Source organism: Mastigoproctus giganteus, chromosome 9 (genome assembly GCF_048544385.1).
Source record: "Mastigoproctus giganteus isolate SK-2022 chromosome 9, ASM4854438v1, whole genome shotgun sequence".
Classification (NCBI taxonomy): Eukaryota; Metazoa; Arthropoda; class Arachnida; order Uropygi; family Thelyphonidae; genus Mastigoproctus; species Mastigoproctus giganteus.
Window position 1 is genome coordinate 105,487,196 of NC_143583.1, and position 24,245 is coordinate 105,511,440.

The following is a 24,245-nucleotide window of genomic DNA, read 5'->3' on the forward strand; positions in this document are numbered from 1 at the left end:
CTCAGTCGCATTATATAGCAAACTCAATAAATGGAAATTCGAACCCAGAACGGCCCCCGATCAGCGCTTTGGCCGAAACAGGAGACTGGATCTGCTGTGTAGGCCAATGGGCACCACTTTGCAAATGGAATGAGAGGCACAGAGGAGAGGTAAAACACATGGACTGGAGATGTGCAAATCACATCACCAATTCTTAGTGCTGCTTATGCAATGTTGTAAATTAGTCCTTTTTTTTTTTTTGAAGATTCTTTTCTAATAGGTTCCATTTTGTGAAATTGTGTAATGAATTCTCATGAAATAGAATGTTTGGATTTAGATGTTTACTTAAATCCATCTGTGTTGCAAAACGGAACATTATTTGTGCCAAATACAAATAAGAATCACTGAAAACAATATACTGCATCTTTTGCTTTTTCAATAAAATAACTGTTTTCTCCTTTTTTTTTCTCTCCCCCAATAACTTTATTTGTATTTCCACAAATTATTAAAACATTGGCTATTAGTGACAGGTTACTTACTTAACTGTTCAGGATTGTGTTGCATTAAGAGATTCATTTTGGTGGATATTAAAATTCCATGTGGTTGGATAATCCAGACTTACATGTTCCGTATTAATATCATTGCTGCCGTTTTTTGTTGCCAGCTGTTTGTTATTCTCCATACTTTCTAGTTCTTTTAAAATAACTGTTTGGGCTTTTTCTTGGACTTCCGTTTCAGTGGCATCCTCATCATTTGTTTCATCCTTATTCCAGTTATTTGTTTGTCACTTTCAGTGTTTGGAGTGGCTTAATGTAAGCCAGTTTTGTAAACTAGAGAAATTTTTTTTTTAAATTTCCTATTTATGTAGTCTTTCTATGCGATACTGATGTCCACTTTTTGGCTTTTGGGTGGCATGTCCAGGGGCATTCCTAGGGTATGTGGTGCCACTCGCAATTTGGCGATCCTTTAGCGTTTTCATATGTGTATGTAAGTTTCAGAAGCCCTTTGAACGTTGCTGCCTGGGTGCAGTGCACCCCTTCATCTGGCCCTGGGCATGTCTAAAATTAATTGGGATTTTGTTTTATTTAAATTACAAATCACAATATTCACAATTACCTGTTTAAAGCACAAAAACACTAATATACACATTACTTAACTTCAAACTTATTCAGTGTTGTAGAACATACACAATGCATGAATTGCAAACTGCTATGTATTCGAGCATGAACTGGTGAAGCATTTGCTTGATTGGTCCCATCAAAGTTATGGTCTGGACGGCAAATAGATCTGTGCTGCTATGTACTGAGATTTAATGATGTGTGCAGGCTTGAATCGACCTTTTCCTCTGAAAACACCATTTTGTGAAAATTAAATTTCACCCTGCCCTCTACTCTCATCCTGATGTGACATTATCAAGGGCTGCAATTTCGTCAGCTAGCCTCGGGTGTCTAAATAGTTTGGCTCAGATCTGATGTGGACTGTCAGTGGTGCCCTTGGCACCTGCCCTAATGCTGAGGCATTCCTACGCTACTGGAGGTGGCTATCCAGAGGCAAAGTATTTGTGAGACTTCTTAACTTTGTAGTGAACTACTGGTAACTTGGGATGAATTTGACTGTTTGACAAATTTCTCATGGCAAATGAGACTTGTGTATCTTGCAGATATTTTTTCAAACCAATATTTTTCTTTAGACCAATCTTGAAAAAAATTGGTTTAAGGAAAATGGAGTGTTACTTTTTTGGGCAGAGACATGGATGGATATTGCAAATGGAAGATATTAAAAGTTTAGAATGTTTTGAGATGAGGAAGATGAAAGGAAAAGACTAGATGTGTTGATAAAGTGAGAAATGAGGTTTTTGGGAAGGATGGATGAAAGAGAAATATGCCTGACTGAAATCAGAAGGCAAAAGAGAATTGGATTGGACTCGTGAGTGTGGAATTGATGAAGGATGTGATGGAGGGGAAAAGGCTCAGAGGAGAATTGAGGGAAATTATGATAGATAATTGTCAGCAGATGATAGAATGGGAAAATGAAGTGGAGGGCTAGAAGTAGAGGTATACATGGACCTGCCCTTGGCAGAATACTGATAACTAGAAAGCAGTAGATATACTACCTTCTGAGTTTGACAGATAGGCCATTTCAATTCCCTCTTTTGCAGTCTTCATTTTGTTGTCTTTGTATCACTGAAACTTGCATCAACACAGTTTGCTAGTTTCAGTATTGCAATAAATACAATGGACCCCCACTTTACAATTAAATCCGTACCAGAGACACCATTGTATCATGAAAATATCGTAATCTGAACCCGATAAGTGTTTTTTAGTAATTTGTTCCCTTGGAAGTTAATTTTCACTATATAACTAAGCATTTATTTCTCTAAAAGGTCATTTTATAATGGAAATTTTAAATATTGATTAAAGCACAACACAAAAAAACACCAACTGAAGTATGCAAAAACAAAACACACAGGCAACACATTTACAAACGCTGCCATTGGCTGAGAAGAAGGACCACATAGTCTGGTTGGAGACAATTGTAAGCCCATCGTAAAGTGAAATAAGTAGGTGCTGATCACTGGTTAGTGGAATCAGTTGCTTTAATTTAAAAAAAAAAAAAAAAATTTCAAATCATTAAAATGCACTACACTCATCATTATATGTTTGGTTATAAGAATCAATATTTTGAATGCCTTTGTGATATTTCTCTAAAGCATGTTTCTGGAGGTTACTACCATAAAACAAAAACAACTTGCAGTTCTGGTTTATTGGGCTTTTCTGTTAGTGCAATCTATTATAAATGGGTAGTAAAATCTATCTTATTGCATTTGTGATAATACCAATAGCTGGAATTCTGTCACTTTTTATGTTATAGTGAAATGTGTTTCCCCTTCCACTTCAATCATATAAAAAACATTTTAGGAATATTTTCTTCATTCCTACCTTTTTTTAAGCTTTGTAAACTTAACTTTACTCCATATTTCACTTGCATGTTTCGTGTTAGTTGCAGTTTGTGCATGCTGTGTCTGTGTTCTTTGTTATTCATCGCTTATCTTTTTTACTGTTTGAAATTTTACAACCCCCTAAAAATGTCAGTGAACAGATCAATTAGTTAGTATGTACATATTACAGTATTAATTAAGCTATGTACGTAAGTGTAAATTTATTTCGCTAATCTGTGGAAAATATTCTTCCTATTTTCACGTATCATTTATTTGCCTGTGGATAATATTCCTCATATTTTTGCTTATTAGAATCGCCATTTAATAGAATTAAAATTTCAATTTGCAAACGTGATGACAATGACCAGCACTTACTACATTTCGTATAGTGAAATGTATTTTATTATGGAGAGTCCATCGTAAAGTGATTTTGTCGTACAGTGAACCAATCGTAAAGCGAGGGTCCACTGTATTTTAAATTTTCAAATGCAACTAATACATACATACATACATACAGGCAGAGAAATCAGATATGACTACATTCCAGCTATTACCCTAGAACATTATACATAGCTGAAAACTTTCTGGGATTTGTGATGGAGAATTGGCCTTTTTTTCACTTTGACTTCTCCATCATACTAATACATATTTAGTGGTAGTTTCTTTTTTTTTGCTAACAAAAATAGTAAAATTCATTAAAATCTTAACTGTGTAAAAATTTGCTGAATGTCTGCTAATTTTCCTTAATGTTAGGAGTGCTAGTTTAAATTGTAAAACAGAAATGCAGGATAATAGCTTTGTAATGTGTGATCATTTCGTTGTGATCATTATGTGAGTGGTACAATGCTAATTAACAATTTATTTCAGTAAGATGACAATTTAAAAAATCTGATTAGACCAGGGTTCGAGCCCATGCCCACCAAATACGGAGGATGCGGAAAGGTCAGGGAATGACCACCGCATATCCCTGGAGCAATATGGCCTTAGTTGCTAATGCTCCTAAAAACCAAATAACAAACAAATCAAAAATCTGAAAAGCTAACATTAGCCTTATGTACTGTATTTAGTTGTGGTTTTTCAGTTTTGAAGTGGTTTGAAATGTATTATAATATTTGCAAACAAATAAGCACAAGGACAGTCTGCATAGTATATAGAAAGCAGTGCAAAACTAGAGGTTGCATTTCATGTTGACAGTGATGTGCTGAATTTTTATTTGCATTTTTTGTCATACAACATAATCTTCCTCTGATGTGCTGATTATGCAGGAATATTGGTTAGAAATGTTTCCTCTGATAGTGAAACAGTAAAAAATATGGTTGTGGAACAGCAAAAGCAACAGGCACTGTTAGTGAAATTGCATAGATAGGGAAGAGGAAGTGATATGGCTCTGAAAAATGGGCCAGTTTTCAACTGCTACAGATGGTAGTTATCAAAGTGATTCCAAGTTTTATCTTGTAGCAACTTTCCCTGCCAGCATTGGCAGGTGACAACTATATAAAGTAAAACATTGGTCATCATGTGAACAGCTAAAAGCATGTGGGATTTCTTTAAAAAAAAATAAATTGAGTGGCACCTACTGTTGATAATCTACCTGTTATAATAGATTTGAAAACTCAAGAGTAGAAAGTTTTTATTAAAAAAAACAAAAAAACAGGGATTGAGAACTTTGTGGTAAGTAGGCTGAACTTGCCACCTTATTAACTTCTTTGCTGGAAAGAGGCAGCCTTCCTGTGAAAGTGGATGCATATTTGGTGGAAATTTCCTGCTGTCTAGAAAGAGGTGCTAAAAGGAAAATTTAGATTTAAACAATTTCAACTGATGCATGCTACAAGTAGAAAAATTTTGCCATGTGTGTACACATTATCAGGTTTTAGTTAAATATGTAACTAGAATGGTGGCAACCACTGACAATCCTATTTTAAAATAGTGGTTAAAATTAATGAGAAAAGCTGTATGTGAGTGCTTTCAGGGTTACCAGTTTGAAAGATTGAGTAAAATTACACAAAAGATTTTAAATTGAGAAAGGTTGAGCAATTTGAAAGATTGTAAAAGTGATTATTAGTAAGTGCTAATGACTTATTCAAAATCAGTTCATGATCTAAAAAGTTTTTTGAAAGAAAAAAAAATTAATGAATTATCCAAGAAAACTGAATTGAAAATTTTTGTTGAAAGCAATTTTAAACAAGCCAAGCAAGCTGATAATTTTAAGTATGGTATGTATCCTCACACATCAGAAAATTTGTACCTATCTTCTGGCAAATAAAGTAATTTGTTTGTTTCTTTTAAATGTCATGCCAGTGCTTGAAAATTCGAACTTAGCTCGTTGATCTAATACACCTCACATCCACGTACCGAGGTCATCACTCCTGGATATGTTGAAGAATGTTATATGCAAATTTTTTATACCAACCAGTTTTAAAACTTCCACTTTCATTTTGGAAGTTGATTTTACCATAGGAAATTAGGTTAGAAGAATGTATCTGACTTAAATTTATTTCAGTAAGATGACATAATTTCAAAAAGCTGAAAAGCTAACATGTTAGCCTTATGTATTGTATTTAGTTGTGGTTTTTCAGTTTTGAAGTGGTATTATAATATTTGCCAGGGTTGTGGAAAGTCTAAAACAAGATTAAGTTTTTTTTTTTTTCAGAGGAAGTACTTTATTGCTAATTGTGAACACATAGTGCCAAAGTTTCCATTGAAAAATTATGATCTTATAAATGTGCACTACCTTTATCAATTAGTAGCACATCATTTTTAAATTTAATCTTTGTGTAAAAGTTTCAACAATTTCTTGGTATTGATAAAGAAATAGTTGAAATGTTTTTGTAGCATCAGTGTGAGAGTGGTTCTTGGTCAGAACTGCCAAGTACACAAGGGGTTGTGAAATGTGACAAATTATCTGAAGTTGTTCTTGGCATTTTAATAATTCCTCATAGCAGTGCTGAGTGTCAAAGATGTTTAATGAGGTGAGAAAATAAAACATTCAAAAATACTGAATTCAGATCTCTTTCTGGTGAAGCTTTGGAATTGCTTTTGACAGCCAAGTGTGAATAGCAGTGCCATTGTTATAAATGAAATTGACAGCATTTCTGAAGAGGTTTGTCTATAACAGTATCTTTCTTGAAGCAATCATAAATCAGTTGGTGTCTAATAGCAATCATAAATCAGTCTAATAAATAACCCAAACAGAAATCTATATACAGAAAAATTCTAGGCAAGTTGAAATGTATGTGAACATACTGTGCTAGTAAACAGTCCTGGTATCTTTATAATGTGTATTTTGTCAGTGAAATTTAATTTATAGTGTGCATTGTTTAGAAAAACCTGTTGTGACCTGAAGAGCTTCTGTTTTTCTCCTGGTTTATACTTCCCTCATCTCCAGCTTTTTGTAAGTCTGAAGTTGGCAGCTATTTTTTTCAGTTTTCTATAACAGTGTGCCATACTCTTCTTGATAGTCTTTATAGCATGTAAGTTGATTCCAAGAGTATTCTCATCTTTTGTCTTGGATGCACTTTTGTGACTTCAATTTTCTTAATTCTAATTCCTTTCTCCAAGGGCTGAAGTTTGTGTGGCATGTGATTGCAGGAATTTAATAACAGTTAATGTTGCAGTGATATTGTGGGTCATAATTAATCACATATAAATGAACAATTTATTTTTTTTTTTATCATGGTGTTATATAATTTGAATAGCCATTTAGAAATTCAGCTGTTTTTTCCCAATATTATGACTTTCAATATATTGAAGAGGGAAAGTTTTTTTAACACTGTAAAATCAAAATCATCTGGCATTAGATTTTCCAGTTGCCAGAGAGGGTAGTCTTTCTGTTCCATTCATATCGTTGCCCATACTGCCAAGATGGTCTCCTTTTACAAAATAATTGTTTTGTCAACTAAATGCTTGCAAAATAAATTAATGAGCCTTATTTGTATTGAATGTGGCATAGGGCTATAATCTTTTTTAGAATTTCAGATATTTTTTTGTGCCACTTATTACATGATTGCTAACATTTGTGGTTCTTTCTTTACAAATTTTTATTTTCAAGTTGTCTTTTTGGAGGTTTATTAGCCCTCCACTACTTTCCTTAAATTCTTCATGTTTAAGATCGTTACAAACTGCCCAGGCTTAAGCTGAATAAGTTTCCGACAAATATATATATATATATATATATATATATATATATATATATTTTTTTTTTTTTTTTTTTTACACCTTTGTACTGAAAAAACCACTCTGTATTTGGGTAGCCTGTGCTTTCTCATTTGTTTCTTATTCCTGAAGAATTACTTGTATATATGTCCCGCTTGCTTCAAAATTATACCCTTATTTTGCTAAATAAGTGTATATTGGGAGTAATCCAAAATTCCACAGCACTTAGACTTATCACTCTTTTCTAACCTGAACAGTGTGTGTACATGAGTCCATTCTGAAATTGAAATCAAAACAGCCTAAATAGAAAACTTTAGCAGAGCTCATTTGCACCAATTCACATGGCAAACCAGTGACCTCTTTGTATTTTATTTAGTAACTTTGATCTTGTATAACATTCAGAATCTGCCAAAAACAGTTGATGCTAAATGAACAGAATTTTTAGTGAGTGTGGGTGTATAAACTGATGTAATGAGCATGCTATTGAAATGCTTTCTGCCAAAAAACATCTCACATAAAAATGTTGAGTTAGAATGTTCTAAAGAAAGTTAAGAATTTTAAAGCATTATTCCTATGGAGGCTTGATGGGAAGTTTGTTGGAGTTGGTGAGATCAAAATTTGACATCTCAACATTAGTCTACCCAATAAATTTCCAAATTTTAACAATGAATATACATTTTGCATTTTTGCAACTGCTGCTACTGCAGTTGTGCTACATTATATTCTCAGAACATTTTTTTTTTTTTCTTTATTAAGGCAAGACCATAACACTAGAAGTGGAACCAAGCGATACAATCGAAAATGTGAAAGCCAAAATTCAGGACAAAGAAGGAATTCCTCCTGATCAGCAACGTCTTATCTTTGCTGGGAAACAGCTGGAGGATGGGCGTACTCTATCAGATTACAACATTCAGAAGGAGTCTACCCTTCACCTTGTTCTAAGACTGAGAGGTGGCATGCAGATTTTTGTCAAGACATTAACAGGTAAGATTCTGATAATTTTCAGCAGTTACATTTTAAATTTTGGGTAATTTTTGATATGAAGTCAATGAGTTGTAAGCCATTTCCATGTATTTACATCGTAGGAATGTGAGTAACTTTAATGCCAGAGTAATTATAATATAAATGGTTCTATCTAAAAATAATTTTTTATACTGCATGCCATGGATATTGGCTTGGTATGCACAAACTTGCCAACTCCTTTTTTTTTTTTATGAAAAACTTTCCTTTTAAGGAATCTTCCCTTTTTAAGATTTCAGTCAAGCAAGTTCAGGAGTGCATTTGTTTGAGATATATATATATATGTGTGTGTGTGGTGACCATAGCACATTGAAGTATATATTTAACTTTATTCATTGGAGAGATGAATGTATTATGGAAAATATTTAAGGGATTTATCTTGGAAGCACCTAGAATTGATTATAGTGCAGTTGTCCCATATATATAGAGCGAGAGCATTTCATATGACAGCTTATAAAAGGAAGGTCTTCGCTGAACAGTCTTGTTAACTACCATAAAACATTTCGGATACAAAAAAAAAAAAAAAACTGATATTATTCTCCTATAATTTGGTAAAGCTTTTGATATGGTCCTAGAATGTTTAAAGCATAACATCACCAAATTTACATTAGCATGGATATTTGCAGCAGAACAGTATACAGAATACAATATATAATACAGAGTAAAAAGTTCATTTTTACTGTTTACAGCAGTCAATTTCTTCTGTTGGAGTGGAGTAGGTAAGACCCCCAGATGAGGTCTGGATCCTGTTGGCTGCTTTATGTGGAGGTTCTTACTGCTGTTTATTTTTTTTTACATCTGTATCTGCAGGTAGCAGTTTTCGAGAACTTCTTTTCTGTATGTTTTACTTGTGCAGAGTTTGTCAGGGTTGATGTTTAGGGTATTAAACAGCTTTAGTGTTTGCTGGACAGAATCTTCCCAGACTATCAAACTGCGTAAATGCGGGCTTGAGTTGCTGTTCACTATCTGCAACACGTCTGTTTTACTCCGGGTGTTACTATCCACTCTCTGGCTTTTGGTGAATCCAGCCGTCCCGTTAAGATCTGAACAAGTGCCATATTCTTTGTAGTGATAGTTTTGTTTCCAGGGAGTGACTTCTAAATTGGAGTATAGTATAGCTCTTGAGATGGTAAAAGGCTTAACTGTAATTCTATTTAGCCATCTCAAGAGCCATTCTATTCCTAGAAAAGCCTTGATAGTGCTTTCAGGAGCTGAAGACCAGATTTGTGTAAAAATTTTATACTGCTGCATTTAAAGCATAACATCACCATATTTACATTAGCACAGATATTTGCAGCAGAACAGTATACAGGATACAATATAACACAGAGTAAAGTGTAAAAAGTTAACTTTTTACTGTTTTCAACAGTTTCTTCTGTGGGAGTAATGGAGTAGGTAAGACATATCCTACGGATGTAAGCATAGTGTGGAAAGAAGTTCAGTCCTTTGTCCCACCACTTGAGTCCAAGATCAACATGTGACTGAACCTTTTAGACAAGGATGTTGTTAATGTATATTATTTTGTTTGGATTTATTTTATTTGTGAAAGTCATTTGTGCAGTCTTGTCTTCATTTAGGTGATAGTGGAGGTATTTTTGTAGTTCTTTTATTTTGCCATTAGCCACTTGACTTATCAAAGTGCATTTCCTGTGTGAGGCTGTAATTTTGAGAGAAAGCCAGCTGGTTCTTGTTGCACAGTGCTATCATCCATTCTTCATGGTGTCGTGAAGACATTTCTAATGAAACATGACATTGTACAGATCAACCATCCACCCTCCCCGACCTAGCACCAGCAGACTTTTTCCTCTTTCCCAAAGTAAAAACTGACCTCAGAGGAAGGAGATTTCAGGATGTTGAGGACAAAGAAAAAATGTAATTGCCAAACTGAACATCTCTTTGGATGTTTTTTTGACTCTCCAGAAACTTTTGGAATGGTGTAATAAGTGCATTCAATCAGGTGGTGATTTTTTTTGAATAAAAACAAAACCATTGTTGAGCTCCTTCACTTTCTTTTTATTGCACCAGTCTGGGAACTTTATTGGGACATCTTATATATACAAGGTTATGTTATACATTATACAGCAGGCCCTCGTTATAACGTATTATAACGCTCTTTTACCAGCGTACAGATTGAATTTTTGCCATGTTTAACGAAAACATTTCATCTGATGTAGTCCAGCTTGAAAATGAATAGCAGTTTCCCCACTCTCAGCAAAATTTTCTCCCAAGCTAATTTAATTGCACTATGGTGACTTGTTACGTAGTTCAGAGATCAACATTTTAAAAAATGATCAAGTATATTGCTTGTAATATTTGCGTTATATGCATTCATCTGAAGTCTAGTCATCACTTGGTACAGTGTTAGACATCATCCGTAACGGACATTTACTCTAACATTGTATCATAATTAATGCAACCCAATTACATTTTCGAAGATTAATAATGGCGGATAAGAATTTAAAAAAGGAACAACTTCTGGAAGCCTACTAAGGTAAGAAAAATACCGAATTTTAAAATTGATTATATGTTTTGAAGCGAATCGATTCCGTTCAATGACAAGTGAATGTGTGCAATAATTTAGGACTGGCAGGTTCAACTGTAAGAACAATTATAAAAAATAAAAGAATTTTAGCAGCGGGAAAGACAGCTATTCCACTGCAAGCAGCTAGGCTGGATATTATAATTGAAATGGAGACTTCTAAATAATTTTATTCAAGATAATATCCAATGCACGATTCCATTAAGTTTAATATTATTAAAGAAAAAGCGATTATCCTATATGATGATCTGAAGAAAGCTCACCTTTTATATAAAAAAGAAAAAAAAAAAAAAAAAAAAGAAACCATTTAAAGCTAGTAATGGCTGGTAAGATAGATTTAAAATCCAGGGAGAAGATGCTGAAACTTTCAAAGAAGAAAGTCTAAAGATTATTGAAGAGTTGGTATTAAACTTAAAGTTTTTAACGTAGATGAAACAGGACTTTTTTGGAAACTAATGCCTAAAAGTTTCATATCAAAAGAAGAAAAAAAAAACATGCCAGGCTTCAAAGTGGCGAAGAATCGGTTGACTTTATTGTTGGTTGTAACGCTGCAGGGATTTTAAAGTAAAACCCCTTTTAGTTTACCAAGAAGACGGCCAAAGTACCATCGAATTAATAAATTTATGATTTTAATTGGCATTTTAAGTTTAATTTTGATACGTAATGTAGTCACTTACCACAATTATGTACGTATGTAATGGAGAATATTTTTATGTACAAATTTTTAATAAATATTTTGACCAACATTTGTGCATCTTTTTCACTACCGTTTATTATTGATTAGGAAATATCCTATGGCATAGATAGATGCAACTCACAAATACATATGTTACATTACGGGAATACGGTGCTTGCTTAGCGCTGATTCACTTAGTGCTCTGTTTTTCGGGAACAAATTATCAGTGTTAAGTGGGAGTCACTTGTAATTTTATTTCTAAGAGAATTTTGGATTTGCGGGGTCTTAATATAAAGCATCTCTATATAAGATGCTGTAACATATTGCTTAAATAATAGATTTAGTGTAAAGAGTAATTTGTATCAATCTGTAAGCTGAGCAGCAATAGTTTGCCTTGACTTTAACCAATCATTTGTTCTGTTGTATATGATTGAAGCACAGATCCTGTAGAATAAAATTTTAGAGTTAAAATCTTGCAGAATAAATTGTAAAATTTAACTAGTATACTAAGTTAATATTAGCTGTATGGTGCAAGGATGCCCTAGCTTTTTGCTTTGCTGGCCAAATAAAAAAAAAATAATACTAAAATTGTTTTTCCTAAAACAATTTTTTTTATATTCTACAGAATATAAACATTTTGGTAATCAAATAAGTTAGTGCATAGCATAATTTTAGTTAAATAGGTGAAATGGCATTGTTTTTGTTTCATCTAATTGTGAATGCCTTAGAGTTGCCCTGATATTGCACTACCTAAAATAAGCAGCGCTTCATCAGTGGAGAAGACTGTTACTTATTCTCTGTGGATACCACCACTACCCCTGAGTGGTGGTGGTATCTGCTCAGGATTGGGGTGGTGCATTTATACCATCATGGGGCCCAAAGCAAAAAAAAAAAAAAAATGGAATTTGGGGGTCCTATCTAAAGAAAAAACTAATTAAGAACATTTTCAATTTTGTTTTATTGTGACAACAATATAAACAAATTATATGACATAACTAAATATTTCTTCAAAATTGGTAAAACAATTTTTATAAAAAAAACAATGTAATTTTCAAATTAGTCTTCAAGTAAAATTTTTTACTTGAAGAGAGGACTTTGGCAGGTAGAAAGTTCACTTTCCAATAAAAATCACTTAAAATGAAAAAAACAGTAATGAGTTTTTGAAACAGTAATTTTTGGGGCCACCATCTGATCGGGGTTTTAGGCAGATGTCTTTTTTGCCTATAGGATGACATGCCACTAGGTGGTGGTATCTACTGTTACTTATTCTCGGCGGATACCGAGATGTTACTTATTCTTCGCTGATACCACTACCCCAATCCTGGGTGGTGTGGTATCCACTGCGAATAAGTAACATTATTCTTTCTCCACTGGTGAAACATTGCTTCTTTGAGGCAGCAATATCAGGACAACTTTTTGTCAAGGATACAACCCAGGTAGTGGTGATATCAGTTGAGAATAAGTAAGTCTTCTCTACTGGTAAGCATCACTTATTTGAAGTAATGCAATATCAGGGTAACTTGTGAAGGCATTCACAATATGAGATGTAACAAAAACCAGGGCTGTTTTAACGCTATGACCAAACTGGCCATGGCCAGGATGAATAAAACTCTAAAAAGTTTTTTTTTCCCGTCATCCTACAAATTTTAATGAAGGAATGTTGTTAGAGATCAATTCTTTAAATTTTTGAGTTGTGTGTTGTGGCACTGGTTTTATTCTGGACGAAAGGCTGGGGTATTTTATTTTAACTCTATTTTTCCTTGAAAACCCCTTAGTATTTTTGAGGCAGAAATAATCTTCAAGGCAGACTTGTTGGTTTTCTTACCATATCGTCGGAACAGCAAAAGGCATTTTAGAATTGTTCCCTTTCATCCATTCAGTCAAATTTAAATAGCACATATGCAGTGCCCATCTTTTATCCTGATCACCCAAGTGACAATAAAAATAAGCTTGTTTCACCATGTCTATGTTTGATCGTTGCGATTTCGCTGTAAATTATTCACAAACTTAGCAAAAACTGTTGTGTAAAATTAACACCCCCCCCATTTCTGCTCCATTAAATGAGTTTTCACAAGGCCAAAATGGAACTTAAAAGCACCACAACCTACCACTAGATCTTACAAATTGAAACTAACCCTAAAAATGTACATTTTAAGGGCTAAAGACAGCTTGTAAACAAGTTCTTTCAGAGGTGCCTTGATGTCAGAAATAGTGTCCAAACGTGTTACTGCATAATAAGGATTACAGCAATATAACTCAGAATGGTCACTCCCCATAAAACATTTTATCGCCCTCCTCATGGCCATAAAATGTTTTATGGGGAGTGACCAAAAGTAATTGATATTTCCTGTATTTATGGGATAGTTGAGCAGTAGAACATCATTATACTATGAAGGAATGGCCCATCAGAGAAGAATTGTTCTTGGGGAAACAACATCAAATGCACACATTTTTTTAGTTAAACTTTAGTGAAACCTGAAATGGTGCTTCTCCGACCTTGGCACATTAAGTTGGGTCTCATAAAAATTTTTGTAAGAGCTCCAGACAAATAGTGAAGGTTTTGAGTACTTTAAAAACCAGTTTCCAAAAATTAGTGATGCAAAGTTGTAGGAGGGTATATTTGTAGGCCCACAAATTAGACAGCTTTTAAAGGATGAAATCTTTGAAACTAAACTTAATGCCACTGAATTAGCTGAAACATTAATTTCAGCTAATTCAGCTGTGTGGAAATCCTTCAGAGCTGTTGTTAGCGGATTTTTAGGGAATAAATAAGTACAGAACTATAAAGAGTTGATAGAAGAATTGTTGCGTAACTATCAAAAGTTAGGATACCGAATGTAGAAGGTACACTTCTACATTTGCACATGGACGTCTTTCCGGACAACTTATCTGTCAGTAATGGGCAGGGAGAAAGATTCCACCAATATATCCACACTATGGAGCAGAGGTATCAAGGACAATGGGATCCAGCAATGATGGGTGACTATTGCTGGTTTCTGATAAGGGAGGACCATTTTGCTCATAAGAGGAAAAAGTAATTGTAAGTAGTAAGATTTACTATTTTTGCCTCCACTTTTTTTTGTATTTATTTTTTATCCATTTTGAATATTTACTGGCCATTTGTATTTCAAGCAATTAATTTATACATCAAGTATTTATATAAGTAAAATTTCACAATTTTTGGAAAAAAAGCACAAACCCATAACATGAAAACATGACGTTACAAACTTTCTATTTTCGTTTTCAGCACATGAAATTTAGTCAAAATCAATTGATTTCATTCATGTTATCAAAAAAAAAGTTTAAAATTGTTGGCTAGTGTTAATCTTTCCCCCCCCCCTGCCCAGCAGTTTTTTAATGCTACAAATATTAATTTTTAATTATACTGATATATACTGTTTGAGTATAATAATTATTAATTGTACTGATTATACTAATTATATTATATTTTTCTGATTTGAAGGGTTATAGTTGGAGGGATGAACTTGAAAGGAGTTCATCCTCAGTTTAAAATACTTAAAATACTTTTAGGCAGAGTAAAATACTTAAATTCTGAAATAGTACTTAAAATCATCTAACTTATGTGTATCTTTTTATTTGTGTTGTTAAATATTTCATAACTTTAGGTCATTTTCCTTTCTAAGAAGTTTTCCCTCTTAAGAAGTTCTAAACCTCCAGTCCCTTGGAAAACTTCTTATCCAGGTTCTATTGTATCAGATTTATTAATCAATTATTATAAGGATCCACTGCATGTATTGCTACCTCTTCCCCTTTGATCTTGCAGACTGTGGCATTTCTAAGGAAAATTTAATATGGTATGAGAGATTCAGCAAAAATTTGAGACTTCAAAGGATTTTAAACATTTCCAACCTGGCAGAATTAATGGACTGCAGTCCAAGGCTGGGGAGGGGGTATTTTACATGGGAAAGGTTGGGCAAGTTAATTTGACTGTTTTTATTTTAAATACATTCTTTAAATTCATTGTATATTCTTTTTTGTATGTATAGGAAAAACAATAACACTTGAAGTGGAACCCAGTGACACAATTGAAAATGTGAAGGCAAAGATTCAAGATAAGGAAGGGATTCCTCCAGATCAGCAACGTTTGATATTTGCTGGGAAACAGCTAGAGGATGGCCGTACACTTTCGGACTACAACATACAAAAGGAATCAACTCTCCACTTGGTTCTCAGACTTCGTGGTGGCAATCACTAGACTATTACTTCCAGTGTTTAGTTTTTTCTGTAACATTACCTAGTTCAGTTTAACTTAAATTAAAATGTTATGCATATAAAATTGTGTGGTGTGATTTAACCTTACTGCTGAAATTTTTCATTTCAGAAGCTTGACGTTTATTATCCAACATAACTACCATCTTAACCCATCAGTGGCATCCCGTCTCCTGACAGGCAATGGAAAAAATACTTAATCCTGGTGGCTCGCTGGTTTTAGATTAGTTGATTTTTATTTTTTTCTATACCTTCTTGAAGATGTTTAGCCTTGTATGTGCTTCTTTTTTTTTCTCCCCTTGGCTTTTTGAAAGCTGAGTAACCCTGGGAGAGTAGACTATATCAATTATTACTCCACTGTCTGCCCAAGTACATTCATGTAGCAAAACATTGCTATTTCGTCACAATAGCATGTTTTTCACTATCCAAAAGCTTCTTAAAATTCACTATTTATCCACGTGAGAATTAAAACTGTAAAAGAAAATCCAGTACTGTTTGCGGTTACAAACAGTAATCAACTAACCTCACTATATTTGTATTCCAGAAAGGTGTCACAAAAGTATCCTACATTACTAAAAAAGGCCATAATGTTATATTCTGACAGATAACATGCAGCATGGCAGTAAAACTGGTGCTTTAACAGGAGGGGGAAGCCACAAATAATTTTTTATAATTCTGTGAAGGGGAGGGCATTGTCATAAGTGGTGTGCTGTGGATGATACAGGTGGAATGCCACAGGGCAATTTTTCTTCCTTAGTGGATTTAGATGGCATCAATTTGCAAGTGATATGCAGGTGGCAATATGTGAAGCAAGTTTCCTTAAGAAAAATGTCAATAAAATAAATGGACACACAAAGCAACATATTACAATTTTTCTATTTCAGCCATGCAGCATTTATGTAGTGTATTGTATGTTAAAAGAACTTTGGAAAAATGGATATGGTGATTTCGTGTTTAATAGCACTTCTTAATTGAAAAACATTAATTTCAAAGGTTTTTTTCCCTTGTAAATAGTGGCTTAATTTGTTGTTGGATTAATGCTAAAGTTTCATATAAATTTGACAGACTAAATTTTTCATGTTTTTGATTTTGTAATCCACATTTTCCTGAAAATTTAATTATAATTAATCTTATTTCATGAAAACTGATATATGCATTTTTAGTGGCATTTTTTTGCCACTAAAAATGCATAAGTTTTCATGAAATAAGAAGAAAAAAGCCATTTTCAGAATTAATTATTAAAATGTGGAACTGAAATTAATAAGCATTGCAATATACTAGCAAATGATCAAATACACTAATATTCAAAAAACCAAATAGTTATTTTCAAATATTAAACTTAAAATCTGGGCATGTCAGGTAGCAGGTTATCACTTGGGTTACAAATGGGAGTGATACTACTGTCTGATTAGTATACTAGCAAAAGTAACTATTCTGTAATTCTGTTATTTATGAATGTATAAAAAATTTTTTTTTTTTTTTTTTTTTGAACCATTGACCTTCAGAAATATAAAATCAGTTTTATAGAAATTAGCAAATTACTGTACTGAATTTCAAAACTTGAGAATTTTGAAATGCAGTACAAATAATGATGGTAATTAAAGATGTAAAGGGTCCTCATATTTATCCTATTCTCTTCCTTATAAATTCAGAAAAGTATGAAATGGGTTGAAAGACCAGAAATCCTATCCATAGTTTTGTTGATGAGAGCACATTGCATTCCAACTTCCAGTTTGAGAAATCTTGCCCTGCTCAAACAGCTTCAACTTCTCAAATATCCACTACCAATTCCTTAAATGCTGATCTCCAGTGGGCCAAAGATAACTTAGTTGATTTCAATCCTTATCTCACAAAAAGGATGGTAATTAAAGGATTCTTCTGTTCCTATGCTTGTCTTTGATGACACTCCAATTTCTAGACAAAATCATTAGCATTAGTAGAGGCATATGATGCGAGCTTATATAGCATCAGCAAAAAAAAAAAAAAAAAACTTCCCATTTCATCCATCCATTCACTCCAAACATTTGTCTAGTTCTGCCTTTTAACTTAAGTTGCTGACTTCTGCTACAACAGATAGAAGTTTATTGTAACTGTTAATCACCTGCTGGCTAAAGGCAAATTTCCACACATCTGTTCTACAATTGTCTTCCCTCAATTTTAATTTGTTCCCTCAAGTGAGTAATCTGAGTAAGAAAAGAATCCTATTAGAATTGAGTTTGCTCAATCCATTCAAGGCCTTATACATCTCAATTAGATCACCTCACAGGTGCCTAGTCTCCAGAAGCTGCAATTTGCAGAATTTAAGCCTTTCTTGGTAACACCAACCCTTTGTTCTACTCGCCAATCTTGTTGCCCTTCTGTACTCGTTCCAGCAGCTCTACATCTTTCCTAAAATCATATCTCTATTGGGGGTCACCCTGACTTCTAATCCCTCTTGGTGTAAGCACATTACAAATATTGCTTCCTCTGCATCTAAACTGGGTTTTCTTTTGCTCTGTGTCGCTTTTGTTCCAAAGCTGTTGACTGTGTACACATTACAAATCCACCCCACTATGGAATATTGTTCCCACATCTGGGGCAGATGTGGGCCCCCAAAACCTCTCAGGCTTCTAGATTCCATTCAGAAGAGGGCAGTTAGATTAATTAATGACTCATCTCTCTCTTCACTCTGTCTCATAGACATTGTTTCTGCTATATTACTTTTCTATAGATGCCTCCATGGGTACTATTTTTCTGAATTGGCTTCTATAACTCTCTCTCTCTCTCTCTCTTAAAGCAGTCTGAACATGTGCCGCAACCAGTCAGCATCCTTTTATTGTCCAACTTAAAACTCGCAGAACTAACTTTTGTTCCTCATTTATTCATTCGACTTCTGTTTCCTGGAACAACCTTCCTTCATACATATTTCCTGAAAATTACAATCTACAGAAGTTAAAAGTAATGTCAATAAATATCTTCTTTCATCTTCTCAACCTCCAACCCATGCATAGTACTAAGTACTATAGGTTCTAATATCTCATGTTTGAGGTTTTCATAAAAAAAAAAAAATTAAAGTAATTCCTCTTAGTGCATAGCTTTTCTAGTATATAGAAATCAACAAGAAATCTTGTAGTTTGGAAAAGAGCTATTCTTAATTCAATACATCATTTTTTGCCTATGCACACCAAACAAAATATCTTTTTCAGCACTTAAGTTTTTATGCTGTAAAATTATTTTGAGTGAGAAGCAAATTCCTCCCCCCCCCCCAGATGCATTAACTTTATTAGTGTATAAGATCTTTTAAGCTGTGGTAACAAAAGTTGCTTGGGCCCAAATGTTGACTATAGGGAGGATATGAAACAACTTAATCACTACAGAAATTCTTGTCAGTGTTGCATGTGTGTAGTGAGGTCACACATTTTTTGTTGCCAGGCCTTTATAATTAGTATTAGTAGAGACATATGATGAAAGAAAGCAAACTTGTACAGTATCAGCCAAAAAAAAAAAAAAAAAAAAAATACCATTTCACGCAACCATTGGCTCTAAAAGTTTGTTCTTCCTTGAATTTATTTAAGCTATCAACTTCCACGACAGATGTGGAAGCATTTTTGTTCCAGCAATCAACCACCCACTGGCTAAAGGCAAATTTTCGAACATCTATTCTACAACTGTCCTTCCTCAATATGAATTTTTATCCCGTCAGGTTTGTAATCTGAGCAAGAGGAAGAATCCCATTAGCAATGAGTTCGTTGATTTTCTCCTGAATGAAAAATTACTACTGATCTTTAGTTAAACCATGTGATTTCTCTACTTACACATTCAAGACAATGTCGTCTGTAAAGTGTCAGACAACTAATACACTTTACAGATGACATCTTGAATGTATAAATAGAGAAATATCTGTTTCTCTAAGAAAAATTCTTAGAGATTACCATAATAAGGAAGAACTGTTTACCTTCCTAAATCATATAGGAATATATTATTAAAATGAAGGTAATATTTCATATCTACCATTAGAAAGGTGCAGTATGTCCCTAGCAGCCTATGTCGTTAACAACAACCTTGTAGGTGCCTAGTCTTCAGATGCTGCAATTTGCATAATTTAAGCCTTTCTTGGTAAGAACAATTCATTCCCCTCCCTTCTCAATTTGTTTGCAACTCTTGTGTGCCTGTCCTTAAAACGAGGCTTCCAGACCTGTATGCGGTACTCAAGGTTGTGGCCTGACCATTACCTTATACAAAGAAATAATCACCTCCCTACTAGCAAAATTCCTGTATATCATTGACAGTGATATAGCAGACCCAGTAACCTGCTCTGGCAGCCTGTCTGCAATGTCAGAAAACTTCATATCTGACTGCACAACTACCCCCAGGTCTTTTTCATTCTCTAACACCATGAGTGTAGCACCGCACAGTTTGTTTCTCTGTGGTTACTTCTACCCATATGCAGTACTTTGCATTTGTCAATGTTAAACAAATGGAAGGGGGACCACACTATGTAGGGGCATTGTCATGATGCAATTGACAGTTACATGAAGCCATTTTTCAGCTGATTTCTTCAAGCAACATTACACAGTTGGCATGACACTTTTTTTTTTTTTTTTTGTATTAGTACCTGTCTGCACCTGTTCACTGTTTGACCATGCAGGACAAATTCCTAACACAATGCCCTGTGAGTCAAAATAAAACAAGCTTGATCTTCACACATTAACTTAAGACTCATGCTTTTTTGGATTTTGAAGATGAAGACACACTGTGAGAGGACTAGACCTATGTCTGAGTCATAGCCATACACCAGCAATGAAGAAAGTGGGGGTTGGTCAACAAGATGTTCAATAGCTGACATTTCAGAATTTGCCACTCTGATCATCAGTGAGGATGCAAAGCACAAACTCTGCAGAAATACGTTCATTCCCAAATCATGTTAAAATTTGTCCCCATAGAAAAATTCTTCGTCAAATCACAAGTGGTTGAATCATTGGTTTTTTAAAGTTGGAGCCATTGCAAGGATTATCTTTAACAAGTGGCCCTCTTTGAACTACCAAAAAATCTTTGAATGACAAATAGCATTTTCTCTGAAAGTTTGACATTTCTTGAGTTCCACTTGAGGCAAATATGCTGCTTAGTAAAATCACTCATTTTAAAATGTGACAAAAGCACATACTTACATTTAAGCACATAATTACACTTAAGCACATATAATTCAGACCAGAGCCAGAACTAGGCCAATCTTATGTCTGGGGCAAAAGTGTTAAGTACACTCCCATTATATGTAGGTAGTAAGGCTTTCAGTAGCTTAGCTTGTCAATGCTGGGGGAAGCTCAGTGCCTGGAGGAAATTCCTACTCTGCACCCTCCCCTCACCTCTATGCCTCTGCAATATTTACGAATTTATAAAAATTATTATTGCAACTGTTTACGATTTGCATATATAAAATAATTTGGATAATAATGAATATAAAACAAAAATATCAAAGAACAAGAAACTTATTACAAATATTCATTTATATCTACAGAGAATTTAATTCTCTATAAACTACAAAGAAATTAGAAAACCAGATAGTCTTCCAATTTCTTCGTAGAAATAATTTTATTTTTGGCTGGTGCAGCATAAGCCATAGGCTTCCTTGCACCATGTGGCCATTACTAATGTTTATATATCTAGTATAAAATCATAGAAACAAAATATTGCAAAATACAGTACTTTTAACATAACATAAACTAAAAATATGCAATAAAGGTATATTATTTTAATTGAATTTTTCTTGCTTTGTGAAGGACCTTTCACAAGAAACTTGTTACAGGCAGGGTGAGAAAAAGGGTAAAGGGATTACAGATTTTATATTCTGCAGAATTGATAAAACATGATTTTTCAAATATATATTTGAAAAATTGTTTATCCTCCAGTGGTTAGTACTGGAGGACAAACCAAAAAGCTCTAGGTGTGACATCACAAAATTGGCCATACTTTCTAGAAGTTTGTAATTGGAGTTTCTCTGTTATTTTTGAAATTTGTAAAACACTGTTCTTCCCTGATTTTTTTTTTTTTTTTTTTTTTTTGTAAGTGATTTTGATCCTGAATTTATAATTTTTTTTTCACTCACAAAAATTTCTGGAATCATAAGTATCACGTACAAAGATAATGTAGTATTCTAAAATTTTTATAGGTGGCTGCATATGTTTTACGTTCCACTTACATTTTGGGACAGTAATCCCTTTAACCCTTAATTTGCTCTTTTAGTTGCTTAAAGGCCAGAGATGGATACAAAGTTAAGTCTCTTAATCTGTTTGTTATATGGATTTTTTTTTTTTTTTTTTCATTCTACAGAAACTTAATGTAATTGCCAAAAGGAAATCAAAAAATTCGTTAAATGCCAGTCCAACTGTAATTAAATCAAAAACGAAGAATTTTAAAATAACTGGTCGAATGTGCCCTTAAAATGCTGGGGCTGGTGCAGCATTTTAAGTCTGATTCAGACTGACTACAGAAACTTGTGATTCACACATTACTAAACTAGATTATTTGCTGAATGTATTGTACAAGTTGGTAAGATGCTACAGTTTCATTTTTTGATTATGCTTTATACATAACTATCCTTTTTAACCAAATTAATTGGACTTATTACAAAAAATGAGGGTGGAGGGGATGCTCCCAAAACCTTTTATTTATATTCAGCTCAAGTATGCTTTTGTTTTGCCTGCAAATGGCTTGTCTGAATATACAGTAGAACCTGCATAAGAAATTCCCATATAAGAAGTTTTCCCCTGTACTAGGTTTGGTTTCTTAAGTCCCAATTTCAACTCTATATGTAATGTATTGTTTTCCCACATAAGAAGTTTCCTGGGTAAAAAGTATTCATATTGTGAATGCCTTCACGAGTTGCCCTGATATTGCACTACCTCCAATAAGCAACACTTCGTCAATAAAGAGAATAATGTTACTTATTCTTGGGATACCACCACTCTGGGATGGTGGTATCCACTGAGAATCCATTGGTGAAGTGTTGCCTATTTGAGAATCCATTGTCGTTGCTTATTCAAGGTAGTTCAATATCAGGGCAACTTTGTGAAGGCATTCACAATATGAGATATAACAGAAATGATGCCATGTCAGCTACTTGGGTGGTTTACTACAAACTAAAATGATGCTTGGAACTAACTTGTTTGATTAGTGAATTTTCCCTTAGTCTGAGGCTTTCAGCATTGAAACCCTTTTAGTATAAAAATTTTGATATAATGGAAGTGACATATTGCAATTGTTTTGGACGTAGGTGTGGACGTACTGCTAAGCATCTCCCCAGAGCATCCCACATGTTTGATGGGATTTAGATCATGGAACAGGCAGGCCAAGCCATACAGACAATGTCCTCACTTTCCAAAAGCATATCAACAGCTGCAGTGCAATGGAGTGTGGTGTTATCCATGAACATGAACTCGGGACCAATAGCACCTTGGAACAGACGCACATGGGGAAGAATTACCTCAGTACAGTAGCGTGCACCAGCTATAGTACTGCCTTCCAGTATCTGAAGTTGTGTACGTCCATCCAAGATAGCACTTCCCCAGATGAGAACATCTCGACCGCCTTTCAGTGATGTTTGTGTGGGGTGATACTGTGTGCCAACCTCTCGCCAGATTAGTTGATGTCCAGAATCGCTGCTGAGACAATCTACTTGCATCAGTAAAGAGTACCTTACCCCATTGCGCTGGTGTCCAGTCCTTGTGTTTGATGCAGCACTGTAAATGGTGTCTCCGATAGGCAGGTGTTTAAGGGACACAACGTTCTGGCCATCGGGCAAACAGTCCACCTTTGTGGAGTTGCCTGGCTAAAGTAAACCGTGGCATCCTGTGCAGCTGGTTTGCAATGGATCCTGCTGTCTGATGATCTAGTGGTCATTGTTTTTCGTGGACGACCACCACTGGTCCTTTGAGCAGCTATACCTGTTGTTCTGAAGGCAGACCACACACGTGAGATGATGCTATGGGCGATACCGAACTCTGCAGCCACACTCTTCGACCTTCCCAATTATTCGACCCTGGGTAAAGTCATCCAGGTGTCTCCTGGCCATTTTGTTGTCTGTAGCACTGTGTGAAACCAATTGGATGTCTGTAACAATTGTGCTCACCATTCAGTAATTTGCACATAACTGCTGCTTTTATCTGTTTATGTGAGCCCTCTCATCATGATTCAACTTTTTGCATGTGCACCAGCTTTCTACTGAATGGCCACAGTTATGCAAATCGCCACAGGCTGTTTCGTTCGATTTTGTGGTTGTAACCTTTAAAAATAATGTTGGTGCTTAAGTTTTGTACACTAGTGTATGTATTTTTTGTTTTTTTATTTTTGGCTGGTGCAGCATAAGCCATAAGCTTCCTTGCACCATGTGGCCATTACTAATACTAATATCCATAACTGTATATGTCGACCACATTAAGTGTTTAGTTCTGATGGTTGTGAACAGTTCTGTACACCAGTGTATGTATTTGTTATTTTATTTTATTTTTGGCTGGTGCAGCATAAGCCATAGGCTTCCTTGCACTATGTGGCCATTACTAATATCCATAACTGGATATGTCGACCACATTAAGTGTTAAGTTCTGATGGTTGTGAACAGTTCTGAATTATTTAGTGGAGTGTTGCTCTGTCTTATTGTAACCATTTAAGGTATGTTGAAACTTCAAAAGGAGCTCATTCTTCCAACTTGGTAATGAGTTGAACAGAATGTTAAGCAA

At 34.5% G+C, this 24,245-nt stretch overlaps 1 protein-coding gene across 2 annotated transcripts in view; it reads left to right on the forward strand.

Annotated features, from left to right (window-relative positions):
• Positions 1–15,601, forward strand: part of LOC150080618 (polyubiquitin-C) — a 44,932-nt gene extending 29,331 nt beyond the window's left edge. For both annotated transcript variants that reach the window (XM_090381374.1, XM_090381375.1), the window contains exons 3-4: positions 7,826–8,053; positions 15,312–15,601. In XM_090381374.1, coding sequence (XP_090237500.1) covers positions 7,826–8,053; positions 15,312–15,520 — 437 coding nt within the window. In that variant the 3' untranslated portion in view covers positions 15,521–15,601. The remainder of the gene's footprint in view (positions 1–7,825; positions 8,054–15,311) is intronic.
• Positions 15,602–24,245: the final 8,644 nt, after the last annotated feature.